Source organism: Macaca nemestrina, chromosome 2 (genome assembly GCF_043159975.1).
Source record: "Macaca nemestrina isolate mMacNem1 chromosome 2, mMacNem.hap1, whole genome shotgun sequence".
Lineage (NCBI taxonomy): Eukaryota > Metazoa > Chordata > Mammalia > Primates > Cercopithecidae > Macaca > Macaca nemestrina.
In genome coordinates, this window is record NC_092126.1 from 132,934,521 (window position 1) to 132,957,355 (window position 22,835).

Below are 22,835 nucleotides of genomic sequence, written 5' to 3' on the forward strand. Positions count from 1 at the left end.
TATTTATTTTGAGACAGAGTCTCGCTCTGTTGCCTAAGTTGGAGTGCAGTGGTGTGATCATGGCTCACTGCAAACTTCACCTCCCAGGTTTAAGTGATTCTCATGCCTCAGCCTCCCGAGTAGCTAGGATTACAGGCATTTGCCACCATGCCTGGCTAATTTTTGTATTTTTAGTAGAGATGGGGTTTTGCCATGTTGGCCAGGCTGGTCTCGAACTCCTGAGCTCAAGTGATCCACTCGCCTCAGCCTCCCAAAGTGCTGGAATTACAGGCATGAGTCACCACACCCAGCTACTTTTTGTATTTTTAGTAGAGATGGGGTCTCACCATGTTGGTCATGCTGATCTTGAACTCCTGATCTCAAGTGATCTGCTCACCTTGGCCTCCCAAAGTGCTGGGATTAGAGGTGTGAGTCACCGCGCCCAGTCCATTTCCTCCCATTTTAATGTCACAAATATACTGTATTTCTGTTTATATATTGCATGTATATTTGTGCTTTATAAATAAAAGAAGTGAATTTTTTTGCCATCCCCCTCCTCCAAAATAATTTTTGCCTCCTTTGGGCCATTTCACTCTCATTGAGAATGCATAAATTGTTATCCCATACTCTGTGCCAATCAGTGCATGGCATCAGGAGTGGATATAGACCCTAAATTGGAGTTCCAGCATGTAATCTGGGGCTTTTTTTTTTTTTTTTTGGATAGTTGGTTGACATGAGAAATTCTTTCTTTCTGGATGTGTGGATATAAGGCCTGAAACTGCTGTGATTATCTGCTATTGTGAGGGAAGAAACCAGCTGAAGATAAAGCCAACACATGAGCAAGACCAGGACTGAAAGCATGGTTACCCTGATCAAACAATACCTGAAGTTCATTCTACGCTAGACTTTTCAGCTGTGACAAAAGTCATTTCTTTTTGCACTGTAGGCAAGTTTGAATTGTGTTTTCTATTACAATAAAAAAATCCTAACTGATAGAAAATATAACATTTATTGGATGTTTTCTAAACTTCAGGCAGCATGCTACATATCTTACATGTAAATTAATTCTTTTATCAACCTCTGCGATTAGTACTATTAATTTCTCATTTTATAAATGATGAAGCTGAAGTATAGTAAGATTAACTTGCTCATGGTCATATATAGGCAAAGATTGGATTAACTCCCTTGTCTATTTAACTTGCAGCCTAAGGTATTAATCACTTTATATTACTATCTTTTAGCTCTACACAATTAAGTCACTACTTTTTCATTTAATATTTGAAAAGCATTAAAAAATGATCTTTCTTTGCAAAGGATTATGTGGCACAATTAAGAATATTCAAAGGCTGAAAATATTTTTGAAAATCTTATTTTTGCAAAAGCACAGGAAATTTTAAACTTAGAAATCATTTTCAGGCTGGGCGCGGTGGCTCAAGCCTGTAATCTCAGCACTTTGGGAGGCCGAGACCGGTGGATCACGAGGTCAGGAGATCGAGACCATCCTGGCTAACACAGTGAAACCCCGTCTCTACTAAAAAATACAAAAAACTAGCCGGGCGAGGTGGCGGGCGCCTGTAGTCCCAGCTACTTGGGAGGCTGAGGCAGGAGAATGGCATAAACCCAGGAGGCGGAGCTTGCAGTGAGCTGAGATCCGGCCACTGCACTCCAGCCTGGGTGACAGAGCAAGACTCTGTCTCAAAAAAAAAAAAAAAAAAAAAAAAAAAAAAAAGAAATCATTTTCTTCTGATTCTATATTCATAAAAGCCTTTGTTATTCATTTTTATTGATACATATTAGATGTACATATTTTGGGGGTACATGTGATAATGTGACACATTCATATAATCAAAGCAGGATAACTGGGATGGCCAACGCTTTAAATATTTTAATTAATTAATTTTTTAGAGGAGGTCTTCCTCTGTCACTTAGGCTGAAGTATAGTAGGGTAATTATGGCTTACTGCAGCCTTGAACTCCTGAGCTCAAGTGAGCCTCCTGCCTCAACCTCTTGAGCAAAGAGGACTACAGGTGCATGCCACTACATCTGGCTGATTTTTAAATTTTTTGTAGAGATGGGGTCTCACTGTGTTGCTCAGACTGGTCTTAAACTCCTGGGCTCAAGTGATCCTCTCACTTCAGCTTCCCAAAATGTTGAGATTACAGGCATGAGCCATGGTGCCTAGCCATTAGCTTTTCTTTATGCTAGAAACATTCAAATTATTCTCTTCTAGTTATTTTGAAATGTACAATTTATTAATGTTAAAAATAAGGAGTGGGAACTTATTATTTTTTCTTTTTTTTTTTTTAAGAGATGAATCTCACTATGTTGCCCAGGCTGGCCTCAAACTCCTGGGCTCAAAGGATCTTCCTGTCTCAACCTTCTGAGTAGCTGGGATTACAGACGCACAGCACACTGACTGACTACCATTAATATTTTAGATGTTCTTATGAATTATGATATGGTATTGGCTCAGTCACCATCCATTTTATAGAAAAGAAAAATATATATATATTTTAGTAGCTCAGTCTCTCAAATTGCTATACTGCTTAAAAATTATCAATCAACCTTATACAGAACTCATAAGGTCTCTGGTTTCTGGAATCTTTATTTTTGAATTGGTCAGTGACAGTATTAGAGATAAGCCATAAATCCTCTGAATCCTTGGGGAGTGAGGCACAGAATCTCTCTGGTTGGCTACAATATTTGCGTTCCCTTTATGAAAGTTTCTCAAACATTAAAAAGAAAAAACAAAATTACACAAGGGGCACTTATTCTACAGACCAAACTGAACAGGGATTTCCCAAGAGAGGAAAAAAAAAGCTTGAAAGACAGACACGCTTCTGGTTCCAAAAAGCCAGGGAGCTAAGCAATGTGGCCAGATGGGATATGTCCACAATTCCCTAATACTCTCAAACTCCCACATGCTGCCCTGGTTCCCATTTCATATTCCTTTCATATTCCATTTCAAAATGCAAGATATCACAGATATGTTATATGAAGCAGAAGCAGTGAAAGCACAAATTCAGATGTTCCTCATATTTTAACTTGGATGACAAGGGGACGCTGACTCTTTAGATTTCCATAGGCTAACCTTAGGCGCTGGTCTTTTCATTTTGTCTGATTGATGGAAGACTATGTCAAAATCAAGTGCTTGATCATGTATGAGACACAATATAATGAGATACAAATTCTAGACATATTAGGAACCGGGTCAACTGGGGGGAATCCAGGAACTGCAACAAAGCTATTCCACATCACAGGAAAGAAAATATGATATTATGTTTCCACAGTAAACATCAGGTATATTTCTAATTAAACAATGCAGATTTTAAAAAATCTCAAATATATTAGAAACCAAAGCACAGAACTTTTAAATTCATAAATTACTGTCTTGTTTTGTTTTTTAATCCAGCCAAACTGCAGTCCCAGAGAGGATGAACAGTCTCCTAGTTGAGCAAAGTTGCTGCATTTTTTGCCTGCAGGATCGGACCGAGCAGAGAAATAAAGGGGCTGTGTTGTGTGACAGGGAGTAAATCCTAACATAAGCATTCCAACGTGGAGCCGGGCCACCCCTCCCTTCCCTAGCCTGTCATCCTCCTGCAAAGTGTTCACAATTTGCTGTCCTTCCTTCCAAAAGCCAGTAGACACAGAATCAGCTTTTCCTGGCTCTGCCTTACAAGTTGGGGCTGCCTGATGGAAAACTGAAAATCCAAAGGAAGGATGCAAATCCATCAAGGCCCCCTCTGCCAGCAAATTGGTGTGAAACCGTTGCTTCAGAAGCAGCCACTCCCACCCCAATGAAATTAAAAAGAAGGACTCATTTGAATGTCTAAGTGGCTTTCTGCAGACCCTCTGCTGCAAAGCAACAGCCTCCCTAGCTAAGCGCCAGCCAGTACACCATCGCTCTGTAACAGATGTCTGCAAATGCTGGGACTATCTCGCAAGTGCCCCCCAAGCCCAATATGAAAAATTCACAAGCTCTGTCAAGCAATGGTTACCTAGAGCAGCATGCTGAGCGTTTGACCCAAGCAAGGGCCAAGCAGTCTGCTAGGAGTTTAAGAAGAGCTGGGGGGAGAAAATCATACAGGTGGAGCCGGCTTCCCACGAGTGCCGGGCATCCTGCTGGGGCCCTCGAGTGCCGCGCGCCCCGGCTCACCTGGTACACGTCCTGCAGCCCGCACCACGTCCGCAGCACCTGGTGGCAAGCCCGCAGCCTCTCCGTGTACCATCTCCGCAGCGTGGACACGGTCAAGTTCCACACAAAGCGGCTGCCGCTGAACAGCAGGTCCTCCACACCACACATGAACACCGAAGCCATGCCTCTTCCTTCGCTCCGAACCCGGGGGTCCCGGCTCTCGTAGCTGCAGCCCCGACCCCAGCGGCCCACCCGCCTGGGCTCCCGACGCCGACTTCTGCTGGCAGCCGGGGGGTCAAGCCTGCCACCAAACTCGTCTTTCACCGTGCGTCCTGGCCAGGCTCCGGCGGCATGCCCTGGGATTGGGTGCCCGCCAGCCAACGGCTGCGACTGGCACACAGAAGCCCAGTGTCCACCCCCGCCCGCTCGCAGCGCCGAGCAAGCTGTGCTAAGCTCCACCAAGCTGGCCCTCGGCGCTCCCCGGGCACGGGAAGCCCTGGCCGGCGAGGACTCCCCCTGGCGCTTCCCCAGGGCGCGGGGCAGGGACGCACGCGGAGCAACTCTTTGCAGGCTGAGAGGGGAGCTGCATTTCAGCACACTTAGCTTCCACGTCTTGCGCGCGCGCGCGTACACACACACACACACACACACACACACACACACACACACAAACACGCACACGCACCCCGGCCGAGTAGTCTCCTAATCTGCCTCGGGGAACACCTTACTCATCTTGCTCTGTTCACACTGATAAACACCTCGGGGCAGCCACAGATGCAGGAGAGAGAGAGAAAAAAAAAAATCCTCCAAACCATCCCTTTGGACCCTACTCCTGGGGGAATAGCCACGAATGTTTCCTTGGTTCTGTTGGAAGCAGGAGATGAAGGCAACAGTCTCAAAGCAACAGGCGGCCCTAGAACCTGCCTTTGCTCCTAACTTGAGGGTCTCAGAGAAAATGACAACCTCCTGTGGTTGCCAGCAGGAGGACAGGTTCCCTCACACCAAGATGCTGCTAATTCCAATGCAGCAGTCAGGGAGGAAAATAGAGTTCTTGATCCCCTGTAAATAGCTTGCCTGTTACTACTGCTGGGAAACAGAAGCCCATAAGAGAATCGGTGGTTTAGTTCTGGAAAATTCAGCCTCTGGACATGTCTAACCTCACCTGCCAGCACCAAACTGCGTGGGTAGTTTATTCTCCACTCAAAACCAAAGGAAACTGTCCCACCACTCATGAAGTCACTAGATAATTAATCTTATTTATTTATTTATTTATTTTCTAAATTGTCCCTCAGGAATTGATACTGATTATTGGAAACATTTGGAAAAGGGAGCTCAAAGAGTACCACCTACCACCAGTCTCTATTTTTCTTTATTTATTTTTGAGACAAGGTCTGTTGCCCAGGCTGGAGAGCAGTGACTCAATCACAGCTCACTGCTGCCTTGAACTCCTGGGGTGAAGTGATCCATCTTCCCACCTCAGCCACTTGAGTAGCTGGGACTACAGGTGTGCACCACCAAGCCAGGCTAAGTTTATTATCATTATTATTATTATTATTATTATTTTAGAGATGGGGTCTCACTATGTTGCCCAGGTTGGTTTCAAATGCCTGGGCTCAAGCAGTCTTCCAGCCTCAGCCTCCCAAAGTGCTAGGATTACAGGCACGACTCACTGTGGCCAGCCTCTATTTTCCCTTAGAATGTATGAAGATTTCTCATAGCAAAAGTGCTGTAGCAAATTTCAGGATGGAGTTTTTTCCTGAATCCATCTGTAGGTCAATTGTCTGTATTTTCTTGGCTGTTTCACACCTGGGTTGTTATCTGTGCTATTAAGTGGCACCAAAAGGAAAGGTAAGGCACCAAAGCTTTTCTCCTGAACTAGCCCAGAAGACTCCAGAACAGATTATCGAGAAGTAAATCAGCTTGATTTCAGGTATCAAATGTGCTTTCAGAATCTTAATTCAGGTGAAACTCAATCAGTCAAAAGACGAAGAACACAAAATCTGTCCTCAAAGTGCCTGTTGTTTTCAGTGACTATAATCAGAAAACTTCTAAATGACATTCGTTTCTTTAATAAAATTGCCTAAGAGTTTTTGTTGAATTAGTTAATAGGACACAAGACTTGACCCAAGCTTTGCAAAGCTTTCTTCACAGTAAATCTCCTCTATATGCCATCACTATTAGTATTGAGAGTTTTTTTTTTTTCAAGATGATGGTAATGATGAATCTGAATAGATTTTACTGAATCAAAAGAAAATGAACTCAGTTTGAAAAAGAAATGTCATCATGCTGAATGGAAAACTACCGAACTTCAAAAATGGCCTATTAGTATGAGGAAATGGTCGTGGTACATTTTTTTTTTTTTTTCAACGATGCAGTTCGACTGTGTTCTTGGAAATGTGGGGCAGCCAAGGGAATACCAGAATAAAACCTACAACAGGGTCAATTACCTCTGTCTCATGACACCATCCTCTCAGAAGAGAGGCTCTAGAAATACTCTGGCTGTTGGCTATCTGTGTGTAGGTCTAATGTCAGCAGTCACTTTCAAATTCCATCATTTTCATTCAAGGTTTCCAAAGTCAGGGCAATTTTTTAGAAGATAGGATGTGGTATAATAGGGGCTCTCAAAGTGTGGTCACTGGAGAACCAGTAGCTTTAGCATCACCTGGGAAGGTGGAGAGATGCAAGCTCTCAGGCAGCCCCAGAATCAGAAATTGTGGGGGGTGAGATGAGTGATCAGAGCTTTCATTTGGTCTCTGGAGAATTCTGACTCATGCTAAAATTAGAGAACTACAATATGATAGTATGGTGATTAGTAGCTAAATCTCCTAAAAGAGACACACCTGACTTCAGATTTCTGCTTCTCAGGACCTGTGAGGCCCTGAATAAGCTCCTTAAATCAACATCTCAATGTCCTCATGTGTACAATATATTATCGGTATTCACTACAAAAAGTTTGGGGAAAATTAAGTAAAATATTCTGTATAAGGTCTTTAGCATGGTGTCTGGTGAAGGGTAAGCATCCAAAGAAAACCAACCACCATCACCCCCCAAATCAAGAATTGTTTCAATTTTTTGTACTCAGATAAAATAGTACAAGTAAAATGTGGGTTTTTAAAAATATAGATTTAGTGGGTATAAGTGCAGTGTTGTTATATGGATATATTGCATAGTGGCGAAGTCTGGGCTTTGAGTGTAGCCATCACAGAATAGTGTACATTGTATTCTTTAAGTTATTTCTCATCCTTCATCCCCTCCCACCTTCTGACCCTTCCCAGTCTCCATTGTCTCTTAGTCCACTTTTTTTTTTTTTTGAGACATGGTCTCCCTTTGTCACCCAGGCTGGACTGCAGTGGTGCCATCTCAGCACACCGCAATCTCCGCCTCCCGGGGTCAAGAGATTTTCCTGCTTCAGTCTCCTGAGTAGCTGAGATTACAAGTGCACAACACCATGCCAGGCTAATTTTTGTACTTTTAGTAAAGACGGGGTTTCAGCATGTTGGCCAGCTGGTCTCGAACTCCTGACCTCGTGATCCGCCCACCTCGGCCTACCAAAGTGCTGGGATTACAGGCATGAGCCACTGCGCCAAGCCTTCTTAGTCCGCTCTCTATGTCCATGTGTACTTATTATAAAATGTGTTTTTAAATTTCAACTAGTTACCTGCATGTGCTTTCCTATGACTTTCTGTTTGCTGAAGGTGAAAGTTGGTGGCAACTTGTTTTCAGGGAGCAGTTCTGTTGCTCTTTCAAGTTCCCAAAAATCTTTTTGAGCTTGATCTTCCCCACCAGAGGCAACTTCCCCTGTGGACTCAGAAAAGCTGGGTGCAAGACAGGAGAAGACATCTTATTCCCACTGACATAAACATTGATGCTTTTTTTCTTATCCAAATGGCTTTCCTCTTTTGTAGAAGAAGTTCGAAGGTCAAGACTGAGTGATTTTAGAGGGAAGGAAGTGCAACTTCCTCCACTCCAGGGACTGCAGTGGGTGGCAACTGAACCCAGATGTGCAGAAGTGGAGAAAAGTGCTACCCAAGTATGGCATCATCCTTAAAACGGACTAGCCACATGGGACTAACCAGATCCCAGACACACGCCGTTGAAGCTGGTCTAAAATTTTCTGTGGAAAAGGAGGTAAATCAAGCTAGCTTCAACATTGTCTTGCTTTTTCTTTCTCTTTTTTAAGAAGAGGATTTTCTTTCCTCCTCAGCACAGAGTTCCCAGCAATACACTGTAATTTTCTGCAGCTCTCTCTGGAGGCTTAAGAAGATGCTTCGGGTGACAGCATTACTCATACACCTGGGAATTGTGCTGCCATAAAAGAGAAATTGTCATTATGCCTGAGGCTCCTGTAGGTTCCCCTTTGAGGAATCGGCAGGAAGAAGAGCATGAAAGCCAAGAAGATAGGACAAATTCCAACCCCTGTCTCTAGGAAGAAAGAGCAAGTTAGTGAAATGGCAGCTTCCAGTGGTCCGCTCTGCCTGGCAAAAACACAGAGCCCAACTAATGTCTGTGGTCATTTTTCAGCTGTACTCTCTGCACAACTGAAAAACCAGTGTGGGTAAACTGACAGATCATGGACATCCAACATAGGGCTTGAAGTGAATGAAAACAAGGTCTAGTTCAATGGTTCTCAAACAGGGGACAATTTTGTACCTCCCTCTCATGCTGGGACATTTGGCAATGTCAGAAGACATTTTTAGTTGTCACAACTGGGAGGTGCTACTGGCATCCAGCAGGTAGAGGCCAGGGATACTGCTAAACATTATATAATGCACTGGAGAGCCCCCACAGCAAAGGACTCTCCTGCCTAAAGTGTCCCTGGTGCAGAGGTCAAGGAACCCTGATCTAATTAAGTGCTACAGCCTGGCCAGGCACGGTGGCTCATGCCTGTAATCCCAGCACTTTGGGAGGCTGACACTGGCAGATTACTTGAGGTCAGGAGTTTGAGAACAACCTGGCCAACATGACAAAACCAATCTCTACTAAAAGTAACAAAAATTAGCCGGGAGTAGTGGCGTGCACCTGTAGTCCCAGCTGCTTAGGAGGCTGAGGTGGAAGAACCGTTTGAGCCTGGAAGGTGGAGGTTGCAATGAGCTGAGATCGCACCACTGCACTCCAGCCTGGGCAACAGAGCGAGACTCTGTCTCAAAAATAAATAAAAAATAAAATAAAATAAATGCAACACCCTGTTCTTCCTCTCACATGACCAGTTGTGGAGAAACAGTCTTCCCTCTTGTTATTTTATTTCCAAAAGGCAAAAGAAATGAAGCAATCACTGTATAATGGTTTTTTGTTTGTTAGTTTTTTTTTTTACACAGTCACAATTTTGAGTATAATGAATTCAAAGTCTTTTGAGAAATAACCGGAATGACGTTTCCTATGATTTTCACTTACGATTTTTAGATACTTATCATCCAAAGGGAGAATAACTATCATAAGAACTATTAATATTTTTGTACTTCAGTTTTTGTTTTATCATTTCATTTATTTATTTATTATTTTATTTTTTTAAAATTATTATATTTTAAGTTCTAGGGTACATGTGCACAACGTGCAGGTTTGTTACATATGTATACATGTGCCATGTTGGTGTGCTGCACCCATTAACTCGTCATTTATATTAGGTATATCTCCAAATGCTATCCCTTACCCCTCTCCCTACCCCATGACAGGCCCCGGTGTGTGATGTTCCCCACCTTGTGTCCAAGTGTTCTCACTGTTCAGTTCCCACCGTTCAGTTCCCACCGATGAGTGAGAACACGCAGTGTTTGGTTTTCTGTCCTTGTGACAGTTTGCTAAGAATTATCATTTCATTTAAATCAGAGGCTCCATAGTACTAGAAGAAATCTTTCTTTGGCATGTTTATAGAAAAAACTCCCCCCACACTAATCCCAGGTGGAATGCTGATGCCTCCTTTGGGCCATGCACTGTTATGAAAGTCTCTGACTGTACACACGACAGGATATTGCTCCTCTCAGTTCACTTTTCTCTATTAGACTGTCAGCTATGTGAGGAACCACTGTGATGTGAAGTGGAAGCAAGGCTGGCTGGGATGGCTCCTCCTTGTGCAGGAGTATCCCATGCACTGGAAGGCATTTAGTGACCTTGGGCTCTGCCTGCTAAATGCAGTAGTGCCCCAGTCATTAGGACCACCACAACAGAAAGCACCTTCACACATTTCTAAATACTGCTGGGTGGGGTAGTAGCTGCCCTCATTCAGAAACCACTGGTGCAAGCTGGGAAAGGGCCTTATTCATATTTGTTTCCCCAGTGGCTGGCACATAGCAGGCAATCAATAAATGTTTATTGAACTGACCAATAAATGACTATTTGTCTTAACAGTGAATACAGAAAGTGGTTCATCCATTCCCAAAACACAGTCTTGTTCATTAGAAAATTATGTATTGAGTTCGCACTATGCATCAGGCAGGGAACTAAGCACTCAGAATACTGACAAGACTGAGATGATCTCGGTCTAAGCGAGTCCGAGAGGAGAGTGGGGAAGTCAGAAGAGGAATCTGAACAAGAAATGTAGAGGAGCGGGCACTGCCACAGGGGTTCTAATAGAGACAAGTGAGTGAGGATGGGGGGATTAAGGGATGCCTCCCTGAGCACGTGACTTTCAGCAGAGACCTGAAGGCTGAGTACAGGAGAGCCAGGTGATAATGGGGGTACATGATAGCAATCAAAGGCACAGGGAACCTTGAAGACAATGCTTGTGGCAAGAAGGATCCCATATTTGTAGAACATAAGGGAAAGGCGCAAGCGGGATGCTTGACGGTTAGGGGACCAGGAAAACCCGGCAGGGAGGCTGCTGCAGAGTTCTAGGGTACAAAGAAAGAGCTTGAGGCAGGGCTGTGGGAATATCTACATAACACTAAGCTGAAGGAGTGTTCCTGTTCCTCAGTCCTTGGGAACTGTGGGGCCTCACACGCAGAATGGGGTAAGAGGTTGGTGGGCAAAAGTGCCACCCTCAAAGCAAGCTTCTCTTGTGGCCTCTGGGAGGGCTCCCCAACTATGCAGTGGCAGTCTCCTCACTCAGGGGGTGGGGCTCTGAATGCCTCATGTCCCTCTACATCCCATTCCAAACAGGAGGTAGGAGGCCGAGAGGCACAAGTTCTGTTTCAGTGCCACTCAAGCCAGACGCTAGGTGACTGGCCTCCTGCTTTCTTTCATCTTTCCCTTTGACTAAGAGATTAAGGGACATCCTTCAGTCTCGGCCTCAAGCAGGAGGAGATGGAAGGAAACACGCAGAGGTGGTGGAAGCCTGAATTGGAGGAAGTAGCCACTGTCCATCTCATAGCCCAAGGCTGATCGGCAGGCTGCTTAACTTTCTGCGGCTGCCTTCATGACTATGAATGGCTTTTTGGCATCACAAAGGGCTAAAAACCCTACAAGCAAAATAATATCCACCACTAAGGCACCTATTCAGCATCTATTCTTTGGCTTCAGCAAACTCATTTCACTCATCGGGGGTGGAGGAGGGGGAAGTACAGCAAAACTTTCTCATCTCCCTCTTCGGTTATTTTATCAAATTAAAGTCTCCTTGCTCAAAGAAAAGAGGAGGGATGCGATCTATATTGTCTGAAGAAGTACAAAAAAAAAAAAAAAAAAAAAAGCAGCATGTTGTGAGACTTTGTGTTGTACCCATTTTTACTAGTTAATCCACTGAACAGACATTGGAAATTCCTGCCAGATCAAATTTTAGAAGTTATCTGTCTAGATGTAAAAGCATCCAAATGGGAGGATGGTTCCAGGGAAGCCCAGTGGACCGGAGGGAAATGGCCAACCGCCTTCTTTAAGGGAGAAATGGTATCAGTCTTGTGACTGACCTCCCACTTCCAGAATTTGTCACCTTTTATTTATACTTAACCTACATGTACTTCAACAATGACAAAAATAAAAAAGTTATAAATTGGTCTATATAGCACCATTTTTTCTATACTTATTAAGTATACTTAACCTACATGTACTTCAACAATGACAAAAATAAAATAGTCATAAATCGGTCTATATAACACCATTATTTTTTCTGAATAAATAAAGGCAGCTTCGCTTATATCATCAGTTGATTCTCACAATATATATTTTCCCAAGAACAAGTAGGAGAAAGCTATTTTGCCCCATTTCATGGATAAAGAAACTGAGGTACAGAGAAGCAGGATGATTTGCTAAAGGTCAGTGGGAAAAGCATTTATGATGGCATTTTTAAAATGGTGTAGTTGCTAATTTTTCAGTCCTTTTACTTTAATTAAAAGATAAAAGAATGAATTTCTTTTGTTTTTACAATTTGATTTGGGCCTCAGACTAAAATTTATAAGGTATTGTCTTAGACAGTTCAGGATGCTATAACAAAAGTCCCACAGGACTGAGTGGTCTAAACAACAGAAATTTATTTCTCACTTCCCAGCTCTGGAGCTGGGAAGTACAGGATCAAGGTGCTGGCCAATTGGTTTTCGGTAACAGCCCTCTTCCTGGTTTGGAGGTGGCTGTTTTCTCCCAAGACAGAGTTCTGGTCTTTTCAGCCCCTTATAAAGCCACCAATCCTACCATAGGGACTCCCAGTCCCATGGCTTTATTCAAGCCCAATTACCTCCCCAAAGCTCCACCAAATTCCATCACATTGGTGTATGTATCAAATATGGATCTTGGGAGGACAAAACTATCAGTCCACAGTGGGCATGAATGGTTCTAGGATGTGTTTCACTACTCTAGGAACTGAACATGACAAAAAGTCCATCCTTTGGGTTTACCCAATTTAATTAAGAATAAAACAATGATCTAAAAAGTCAGGAAATAACAGATGCTGGTGAGGCTGTGGAGGAAGAGGAAGGCTTTTAAACTGTTGGTGGGAATGTAAATTAGTTCAACTATTGTGGAAGACGGTGTGGAGATTCCTCAAGGATCTAGAACCAGAAATACCATTTGACCCAGCAATCCCAATACAGGGTATATACCCAAAGGATTATAAATCATTCTACTATAAAGACACATGCACACATATGTTTATTGCAGCATGATTCACACAGAAAAGATTTGGGATCAACTCAAATGCCCATCAATGATAGACTGGATAAAGAAATTGTGGCAGATATACACCATGGAATACTATGCAGCCATTAAAAAGAATGAGTCCATGTTCTTCACACGGACATAGATGAAGCTGGAAGCCATCATTCTCAGCAAACTAACACAGAAACAGAAAACCAAACATCGCATGTTCTCACTCATAAGTGGGAGTTGAACAATGAGAACACCTGGACACAGGGAGGAGAACATCATACACCGGGGCTTGTCAGGGGGTGGAGGGTAAGGGGACGGAGAGCATTAGGACATACCTAATGTATGCAGGGCTTAAAACCCAGATGACGGGTTGATAGGTGCAGCAAACCACCATGGCACATAAATACCTATGTTAACAAACCTGCACGTTCTGCATATATGTCCAAGAACTTAAAGTAAACTTTTTTTAAAAAAAGAATAAAGCTATGAGAAAAAAAGAAAATCTATAATGAACAGTAATTTTTTTTATGGTAGAAAAAAGAGCAGTTACTTGAAATTCAATGGCTCTTCACTCCTATACAGTAAGTGACAGAAGGAAAACAAAAAGATACATGCAAAATCTTTATTCTCCAAAGATCAACCATACTATGTAGGTGTACATAGTAGACAACTGCAATACATTGAGAAACAGAAATTACCAATAACAGTGGCTTGCAAAGTATTAAAATATCTCAAGGCCGGGTATACTCTGACCATCAAACAAATATGAGCAATAGGTTATAAAAATAAACTATTTTTCCATTATTGCTAAAAATACAGAAAATTTGGTAGGATTATTGCTAGGAATTTCAACTATTTGGCCCTTAGCAGTCAGAGCAAAAGAACAGAAAGGAAAAGTCTAGCATCCCAAAAAAGGGACATGAAAGTATTTCTTGTATCTTGCTATCCTAAAATTAACTTTTTTTTAGGATAGGAACATACTGTTCTCAACTACTAAATGAATTGTATACAAGAAGAGCAGGCAGCAGGAAGCAGCATACTACAAGCCTGGAAACCTATGGCTATTTTATACAGTGGAGAAAATAGTTGTGTATTCCTCAGACTAAGTGTTCAGGGAGCTTTAGGCAGTATTTGACAGGAAAGAAGAGAAGAACTGCATGATGTTGTCTTGAGTCAATAATACAGAAAGAAAAGACGGGTTTTACTTCTGAAGGGACTAGCACCAGAGAAATTTAAGGTAGACTTCCTCACCCTAAAACAGTTCCATTATTATCTCAGTCTGGTGGGTTTATAGATAATTTTGGTTTATTCTTTGTATGTTTATATATTTTGGCAGAAAATGTTGGTTGTCTGTCCACCACCTATTCCCCTCTTTTTCAAATAATCTTATTTTGCCAGTGTCCTTTTTCTATGTTGCTGGTATGAACTATTGATCTAAGGGAAGGCATAACACCCGACTCTGGCAATAAGATATGAAGTGAAGCTTTCCAAAGAGTTATAGAAAACAGGGGCTGGGTGTGGTGGCTCATGCCTGTAATCCCAGCACTCTGGGAGGCCAAGGTGGGTGGATTGCTTGAGGTCAGGAGTTCGAGACCAGCCTGGCCAACATGGCGAAACCCCTTCTCCCTTAAAAATACAAAATTTAGCCAGGCATGGTGGTACGCACCTGTAATCCCAACTACTTGGCAGGGTAAGGCAGGAAAATCGTTTGAATCCAAGAGGAGGAGGTTGTGGTGAGCTGTGATGGCATCACTGCACTTTAGCCTGGGTGACAGAATGAGACTCTGTCTCATTAAAAAAAAAAAAAAAAAAAAAAGAGTTATAGAAAACATATCCCTCTCTGAAGAGAAGAAACATCACAAGAATTTTGTCAGCATATGAAAAGATGCTGAACATTATTAATTAGTCATTGAAGAAATGCAAATCAAAACCACAATGATATACTACTTCACACCCATTAGAAAGGCTATAATTAGAAAGAAGGATAATAACAAATGTTGGCAAAAATGTGGAGGAATTGCCATCTTCATACATTACTAGTGGGAATGTAAATTGGTATAGTCACTGTGAAAAAGACTGGAGTTCCTCAAAAAGTTAAAAATAGAATTACCGCTTCTTCTCCGAGAAAACACCAAATGGTGGATGACGCCGGTGCAGCGGGGGGGCCCGGAGGCCCTGATGGCCCTGGGATGGGGAACCGCGGTGGCTTCCGTGGAGGTTTCCGCAGTGGCATCCGGCGCCGGGGTCGCGGCGGTGGACGGGGCCGGGGCCGAGGCCGCGGAGCTTGCGGAGGCAAGGCCGAGGATAAGGAGTGGATGCCCATCACCAAGCTGGGCCACTTGGTCAAGGACATGAAGATCAAGTCCCTGAGGGAGATGCCCATCACCAAGCTGGGCCACTTGGTCAAGGACATGAAGATCAAGTCCCTGAGGGAGATCTACCTCTTCTCCCTGCCCATTAAGGAATCTGAGATCATTGACTTTTTCTTGGGGGCCTCTCTCAAGGACGAGGTTTTGAAGATTATGCCGGTGCAGAAGCAGACCGGTGCTGGCCAGCGCACCAGGTTCAAGGCGTTTGTTGCTATCGGTGACTACAATGACCACGTCGGCCTGGGTGTTAAGTGCTCCAAGGAGGTGGCCACCACCATTCGTGGGGTCATCATCCTGGCTAAACTCTCCATTGTCCCCCTGCGCAGAGGCTACTGGGGGAACAAGATCGGCAAGCCCCACACCATCCCTTGCAAGGTGACAGGCCGCTGCGGCTCTGTGCTGGTGCGCCTCATCCCTGCACCCAGGGGCACTGGCATCGTCTCAGCGCCTGTGCCCAAGAAGCTGCTCATGATGGCTGGTATCGATGACTGCTACACCTCAGTCCGGGGCTGTACTGCCACCCTGGGCAACTTCGCCAAGGCCACCTTTGATGCCATCTCTAAGACATACAGCTACCTGACCCCTGACCTCTGGAAGGAGACTGTATTTACCGTCTCCCTATCAGGAATTCACTGACCACCTTGTCAAGACCCACACCAGAGTCTCCGTGCAGCGGACCCAGGCTCCAGCTGTGGCTACAACATAGGGTTTTTATACAAGAAAAATAAAGAGAATTAAGCCTGAAAAAAAAAAAATCATATGATCCAGCAATTCCATTCCTAAGTATATGCACCACAAAAGTGAAAACATGCATTTTTAAAAACCTGTACACAAATGTTCACGGTAGCATTATTCATAATAGCCAAATGGTGGGAACTATCCATATGTTTATCAGCTGATGAACAGATTTTAAAAATGTGACATATCCATATAATGGAATATTAGTCAGCAATAAAAAGGAGTGAGGTATATACTCAAGGGAATTGAAAACACTTGTTCACACACACAAATTTGGACATGAATGTTCACAGAAGCATTCTTCATAATAGCTAAAAAGGAGAAACAACTCAAGTGTCCATCACTTGATGAGTGGATATACAGAATGTAGTATATGTATACGATGGAATACTACTCAGCCATAAAAAGGAATGAAATACTGGTACATACTACAACATGGATGAATACTGAAAACATTATGTTAAGTAAAAGAGGCCAAACAAAAAAGTCACATATCCATAGAGACAGAAAATAAGTTAGTGGTTGCCAGGGAGTTGGGGGGTGAGGTGGAGTGAACAGGGAATGAGTATTAATGGGTATGAAATTTCTTTTTGGGGTGATGAAATGATCTGACATTAGATAGTGGGGATAGTTGTGCAACTTTGTGATTATACTAAAAAACAGTGAATTGTACACTTTAAAAGGGTGAATTTATGGTATGTGAATAAAAATCAATCGATTAATAATGAAATAAGCAATTGACAAAAAAATAGATAACTTTAAAAAAAGAAATGAAATCTATGCCAAGACATGGATGAATCTCAAAAATACTGTTAAGTGAAAGAAGCCAATCATAAAGGGCCACATATAGTATTGATCCCATTTATATGAAATGTCTAGATTAGGCAAATCTGTATAGATAGAAATTAGATTAGTAGTTGCCTAGGGCTGAGGGAATTAGGGAGAAATGGGGAATGACTGCTAATTAATACAGGGATTTTTGGGGGGATAATGAAAATGTTCTAAAGTTAGATTATAGTAACGGTTGCACAACTCTGTAAATACATAGAAATCCATTGCATTGTACATTTTACATAGGTGAACTGCATGGCATGTGAATTATATCCCAATAAAGCTGTTACCAGAAAAAAAAAGAGGTAAAACCACAGAAAACATCTTAACTTGTACCTGTATTTGCTGAATATTCTACAATGAGTGTGTAATACTTATATCTTCAGAAAGAAGGTGTTCAAATTTCTCTTGATTTGGAAAAAAATGCTGTTACATAAAACAAGGTAAAAATCAGAGCAGAAAAAATACTGTACATGAGCTCAGTTATAAAACTAAGTGCGTACATGTAAGGGGAAAAAACCTAGAGGAAAATACACTAAAAATTTATTGACAGTACTGATTTCTGAGTTCTGATCATTGGATGATTTTAATTTATTGTGGTGGAGGAAGTTTTTCTTTCTGTTTTTCTATATTAGCACATATTACTTCTTTATGCTTTTGTTTTATTTTTTAATTGACACAATCATCACATATTTATGGGATACACAGTGATGTTTCAATACTTATAATGTGTAGTGATCAGATGAGGGTGATTAGCATATCCATCATGTAAAACATTTGTCATTTCTTTGTGCTGGGAATATTCAATATCCTCCTTTGAGATGATTGAAACTATATATTATTATTAATTGCAGTCACCCTACAGTGCTATAGAACACCAGAACGCATTGCTCTTATCTAGTCGTAATTTTGCACATACTACTTTTTGATTTCTAATTGGAAATGCACATGCAATCATACAAAAGCTTATTCAGCAATGAAATGTAAGCCTCCCTCACATCCTTGTTCCTCAGTTCCTCATTTCCAGGGCTGCCATGTAAGATTGTCCAAGACGTCGCTGCACAATGGCCCCTGGCTAAGGCAGTGAGTGGGGGCTGTAATCTAGCCAGGGATCTGCTGGATAAGCCGTAACTTGTGGCTTTGAGAAAAAAAGTCCTTTTCATCTTAACCACACGAAAGTGTTATGCAACCAAGTGGCCATTCTGCCCTTTTCCCCTGCCCAAAGATACCACTGTTCCTAGTTTCTTGTATATCCATCCTGACATAGTCTATGATATCCAAACATATACCGCATACTATAACTTATATATAAAAGTTATTTTAAAAGAGTAAAGAAATGGCAATACAATGACAGCAAAAGGCTGCACAGTATAATCAGAATTCCAGTATTTCTACAGAAGTCATTCAAGGCACTATGGTAAAATTGGATTTAAGGAAAGAAAAAAAATTACTTGGAACAAATAAATCTTAAGGTAAGAAGCCTAAATGCAATGATTGTTGAATTGTTTTCCACCTGAGCTGTCCTCAATTCACATGAATTGTTTATACAGCAAATGAAATTGGTTGCATCCATTGTCAAAGGGGTTCCTATTTGGTACCTCGCTCATTGTGCTCCCCACAGCTTTGTGGAAGCTTGTTTGTGGTCCAGTTTCCACTGCAGAAAACTTTAGGATTTTAATCTTCTGAGAAACCTGAGAATGGGTGTCCCCAGGTGAAATGTGGCCCTTCCATTTCATTCACTCTTGTGTCCTTCAGAACAAGAACTGCTTCAACAGGCAATCCGAGGCCACTCTCTCCATTTGTATCCCCACATCTCTACGTTCGTGCCATCTGGGGAGAAGTCTTAACTCGTTCAGAGAAAATGATGGTTAAATCAGTAATAAGTCACATTATGAGATCTGATTGTAAGGATTGCTCTGTCACTCTGCAGAACTTTTGTCTCTGTTCCTGTTTTATGTTTTGCCTCATTACAGAGGGCCATACTGGTCTTCTTTTGGGTTCTAATGCTTTTGCCTCAGGCTCTTTATATTTGTGGTTCTTTAAGTCCTCAACACTCTTCTCCATCGTGAGACTGAATCCAGTGAACTCCCATTTATCTTTCAAGCCTTAGCTTTAATGTTGATCCCTCAAAGCAGGTGAGTGCCCCATCGCTGCTGCTTAACTTCCCTTCTCATTACATCCACCATATGTAAAATTACCTGCTAAGGTTTGATTCTGACACCAGACTATAAGCTCCATGGGTGCAGGGACCATGCCTGTCTTGTGACCCTTATATTGTCATTGCTTAGTATTAGGTTGGTGCAAAAGTAATTGCAGTTTTTGCCACTGAAAGTAATGAGCTCAGTTGTTAATTACTTTTGCCCCAATCTAATACAATACCTGGCTCATATTAAGTACTCAATAAACCTGTTAATTGAGCAGATGGAAATGTAAAAGCTATGTCTTTCCTTGTTTAAAAAAATTGAGGCTGGGCATGGTGGCTAACACCTGTAATCCCAGCACATTGGGAGTCTGACACGGGAGGATCACTTGAGGCCAGGAGTTTGAGACCAGCATGGCAACATAGTTAGATGCTGTCTTCACCAAAAAAAAAAAAAAAAAAAAAAAATTAGTTGGGTGTGGTGGCTCATGACTATAGTCCTAGCTACTTGATAAGCTGGGTTTGAATCCAGGAGTTTGAAGTTGCAGTGAGCTATGAGCTATGACCATTCCACCGCACTCCAGCCTGGGCAACAGAGTGAGACCCTGTCTCTTAAGAAAAAAATAGTGTACCATTTAGGAGAAAATTTAGAATTGATTGAAAGCCAAGAATAATAAGGCTAGAAACTACTCCTTAGGTATTGAAGCATTTTCCAGGGAAGAAGCCTGGAGAAACCTGAGGCTGGTAGTGGGTTAAAACTAACTACTGGATGAAAAAACAAACAAGACAAACACCACTGGAGTGCAATGGTTGAGACCCAGGAAGGCAATCCAAGATGGCTTTAGTGTAAGACATTTCTGTCTACTGAGAAAGAAGGTGGTGGGCAAGGTCTCTGGATGTGACCTACCTTACTCTTAATGACCTACCTTACTGTTAATTTGCCCTGATTCAAATAAATCTTGACAGTAGGAGCAAGGATTATCTGAGACATATTTGGTCCTCCTAAGTGGCTTAGTTCTCTAAAACCCATTTCAAGAGTGCTTTGGGGCACTCAGAAACTAGCTCTGCTTCTATTACACTGAGTTATGCTAAGAGCAGGATAAGATGATGTGGACTTATTTGCCTTGTGGATTTGTTCCCTGTTTCTATTTCTAAAATAGAATACTTAAGTCTGTTAACTGATTAACTACAGGAGTACAGAGAATGTCAATGGTTACCGGCATTCTTTACTTCCATTTTGAATGCCCTTTTCCATACACACTACTCTATGGTTTTAGAGAAGATAAATAATTACAATAAATAATTTAAGATATGCAGCATAGAAATATATAAAATGCAAACATCATGTTTACATCATAAAGCACAGCTACATAAACAACAGATTATGTTCAGGCTGAAGAAGAATTTCTAAAACCCACAATCACTGAAATATGGTTGTGATGAAAGTAGAACATCCAAATTAATTTCCTTCTATAGCAATGGAAATATATGGAGGCAGAGCCTCTTCAACTATTCCATCCAAGTAAACTGCATGGTACAGAGGAAGGGTATCAGGGGTCAGGGGGTTGTCCCAAAGCAATTTTAGCAATCAGAAATTGAATTTGCCGATTTTATCTTAAAGATTCCTGAAGACGCCGGGCACGGAGCACTCAAGCCTGTAATCCCAGCACTTTGGGAGGCCGAGACGAGTGGATCATGAGGGCAGGAGATCGAGACCATCCTGGCTAACATGGTGAAACCCCGTCTCTACTAAAAATACAAAAAACTAGCTGGGCGTGGTGGCGGGCGCCTGTAGTCCCAGCTACTCGGGAGGCTGAGGCAGGAGAATGAAGTAAACCTGGGAGGCGGAGCTTGCAGTGAGCTGAGATCCGGCCACTGCACTCCAGTCTGGGCGACTGAGTGAGACTCTGTCTCAAAAAAAAAAAAAAAAAAGACTCCTGAAGATTTTTTCTTCTTCTTCATAATGTATCTTTGGTTTTCTTTCTAAAAATTCAATCAGTAAAACTGTTGTTCCAGGAAGATGTGCCATGTTTATTTTGGGTTTCCTATAATCTCTCAGGACATCTCTCGGGAGAAGAGTGTATCTCTCTTCCTCTCTTTCTTTTCTGAGTCAAGGTCTCACTCTGTTACCTGGGCTGGAGTACAGTGGTGCCATCACTGCTCACCACAGCTTTGATCTCCTGGGCCCAAGTGATTCTCCAACTTCGGCCTCCTGATTAGCTGGTGCACATGTGGGCACCACCACACCCAGAAATTTTTATATTTTTTTGTAGAGATGGGGTTTCGCCATGTTGCCCAAGCTGGTCTCAAACTCCTGGACTCAAGTGATCTGCCCGCCTCAGCCTCCCAAAGTGCTGAGACTACAAAGCATTAGCCACCCTTCCTGGCCAAGAGCGCAAATATCTCAGTGTAAGAAGCACAGTGGTCAAGAAGAGGAGATACAACCACTGTAATCTATATAGACCTCAGAAAAACTTTTAGTTTAGTAAAAAAAAAATGTTTTCCATAATAAATGATTAAATGCAGTAGCCTGTGCATAGGCAATTCTTCTGGGATCTTATACAGCCTCCTGTCTCAACATATATTAATACCACAACTGCAGTGAGTTTCCTATTTCTCATGTCTGCCCAACTGTTGCAGTCATGGGTGATTATCCAATATCCGCTGTACCCAAAAGGACAGGCCTAGGGCAGGTATGGTAATCCCATCCTCCCTGCCAAGTGATTGGTTTAGGAAAGGGCATATGATCAGTTTTGTCCATTAAGACCAAAGGGGATACCTACTGAGGGGGCTTCTGGGAAACCTAGCATAACTCTGGTTGAGCCATCTTGTTGCCACCATGAGGATGAAGCCAATACAGAGAGTTGATTTAAACAAGGCAATTACCAAGATGAGAAATTGGAACCTTCAAGTATTGTGTGTGAGCTGCCCTACCTCAGGATATCTTAAGATAATAGATTCCCTTAAGACATGTGAAATAATCTCTTTCCATATTACCTTATTAACCCAATTAATGTGTGGGTTCTCTGTTACTTTAGGAGATCTTTAATGATATCCTTTACATTGAACCAAAAGCTTTGACAAGGGGAGGATGTTTTGTTTATCTTTGTATCCCAAAACCTAACACAGTATCTCAGATATAGGAGATGCATAATTCATATATGTAGGGCTGAACTGAACCAAATATCAAACATAAGATGTACAAAATGAATTTCCCATTGCCTCTAGATCTCCTGGATACCAAACAGCTAAATAAGCAACCCAGATTATAGACAGTATGACACGAGAGTAGGTGAGAATTATTGGCGTCAGGAGACAGTACTACAATTGACCTCAATACATTAGTCAGATTGCACATGACAGACAGTAAATCAAAAATAATCAGGAATCAATGAGATATACATATGAAAATCACTGTATGGAGAGTGATTGAAAAAGACCCCAGAGGCTTATTTTGTTTAAAGGAAGCATAGCCCCGGACTTTTGGTATTACGGCACTAATCATTCAAATACAGAATACGACAGAGAAGAGAAACGACATTTTCATATCTGGAACATCCAGGAGGATATGCCAGCAGTAGCTAGATGTTTGGAGGATCCTGAAGATATTGGGTCTGTGTCCACACTAATAAAACACAAAGGC

At 42.2% G+C, this 22,835-nt stretch overlaps 1 protein-coding gene and 1 pseudogene across 3 annotated transcripts in view; one reads left to right on the forward strand and one right to left on the reverse strand.

Annotated features, from left to right (window-relative positions):
• LOC105483959 (FERM domain containing 4B) overlaps positions 1-22,835 on the reverse strand; it is a 364,588-nt gene that overhangs the window by 207,277 nt on the left and 134,476 nt on the right. The window contains exon 1 of one of the 3 annotated variants that reach the window (XM_071092068.1): positions 4,136-4,566. The exons of 1 other annotated variant lie outside the window; for it this stretch is intronic. In XM_071092068.1, coding sequence (XP_070948169.1) covers positions 4,136-4,297 — 162 coding nt within the window. In that variant the 5' untranslated portion in view covers positions 4,298-4,566. Of the gene's footprint in view, positions 1-4,135; positions 4,567-22,835 lie in introns of those variants that run through there. One more of the 3 variants, XM_071092069.1, reaches the window with a different exon arrangement.
• On the forward strand, positions 15,250-16,228 carry LOC112427100 (small ribosomal subunit protein uS5-like; annotated as a pseudogene).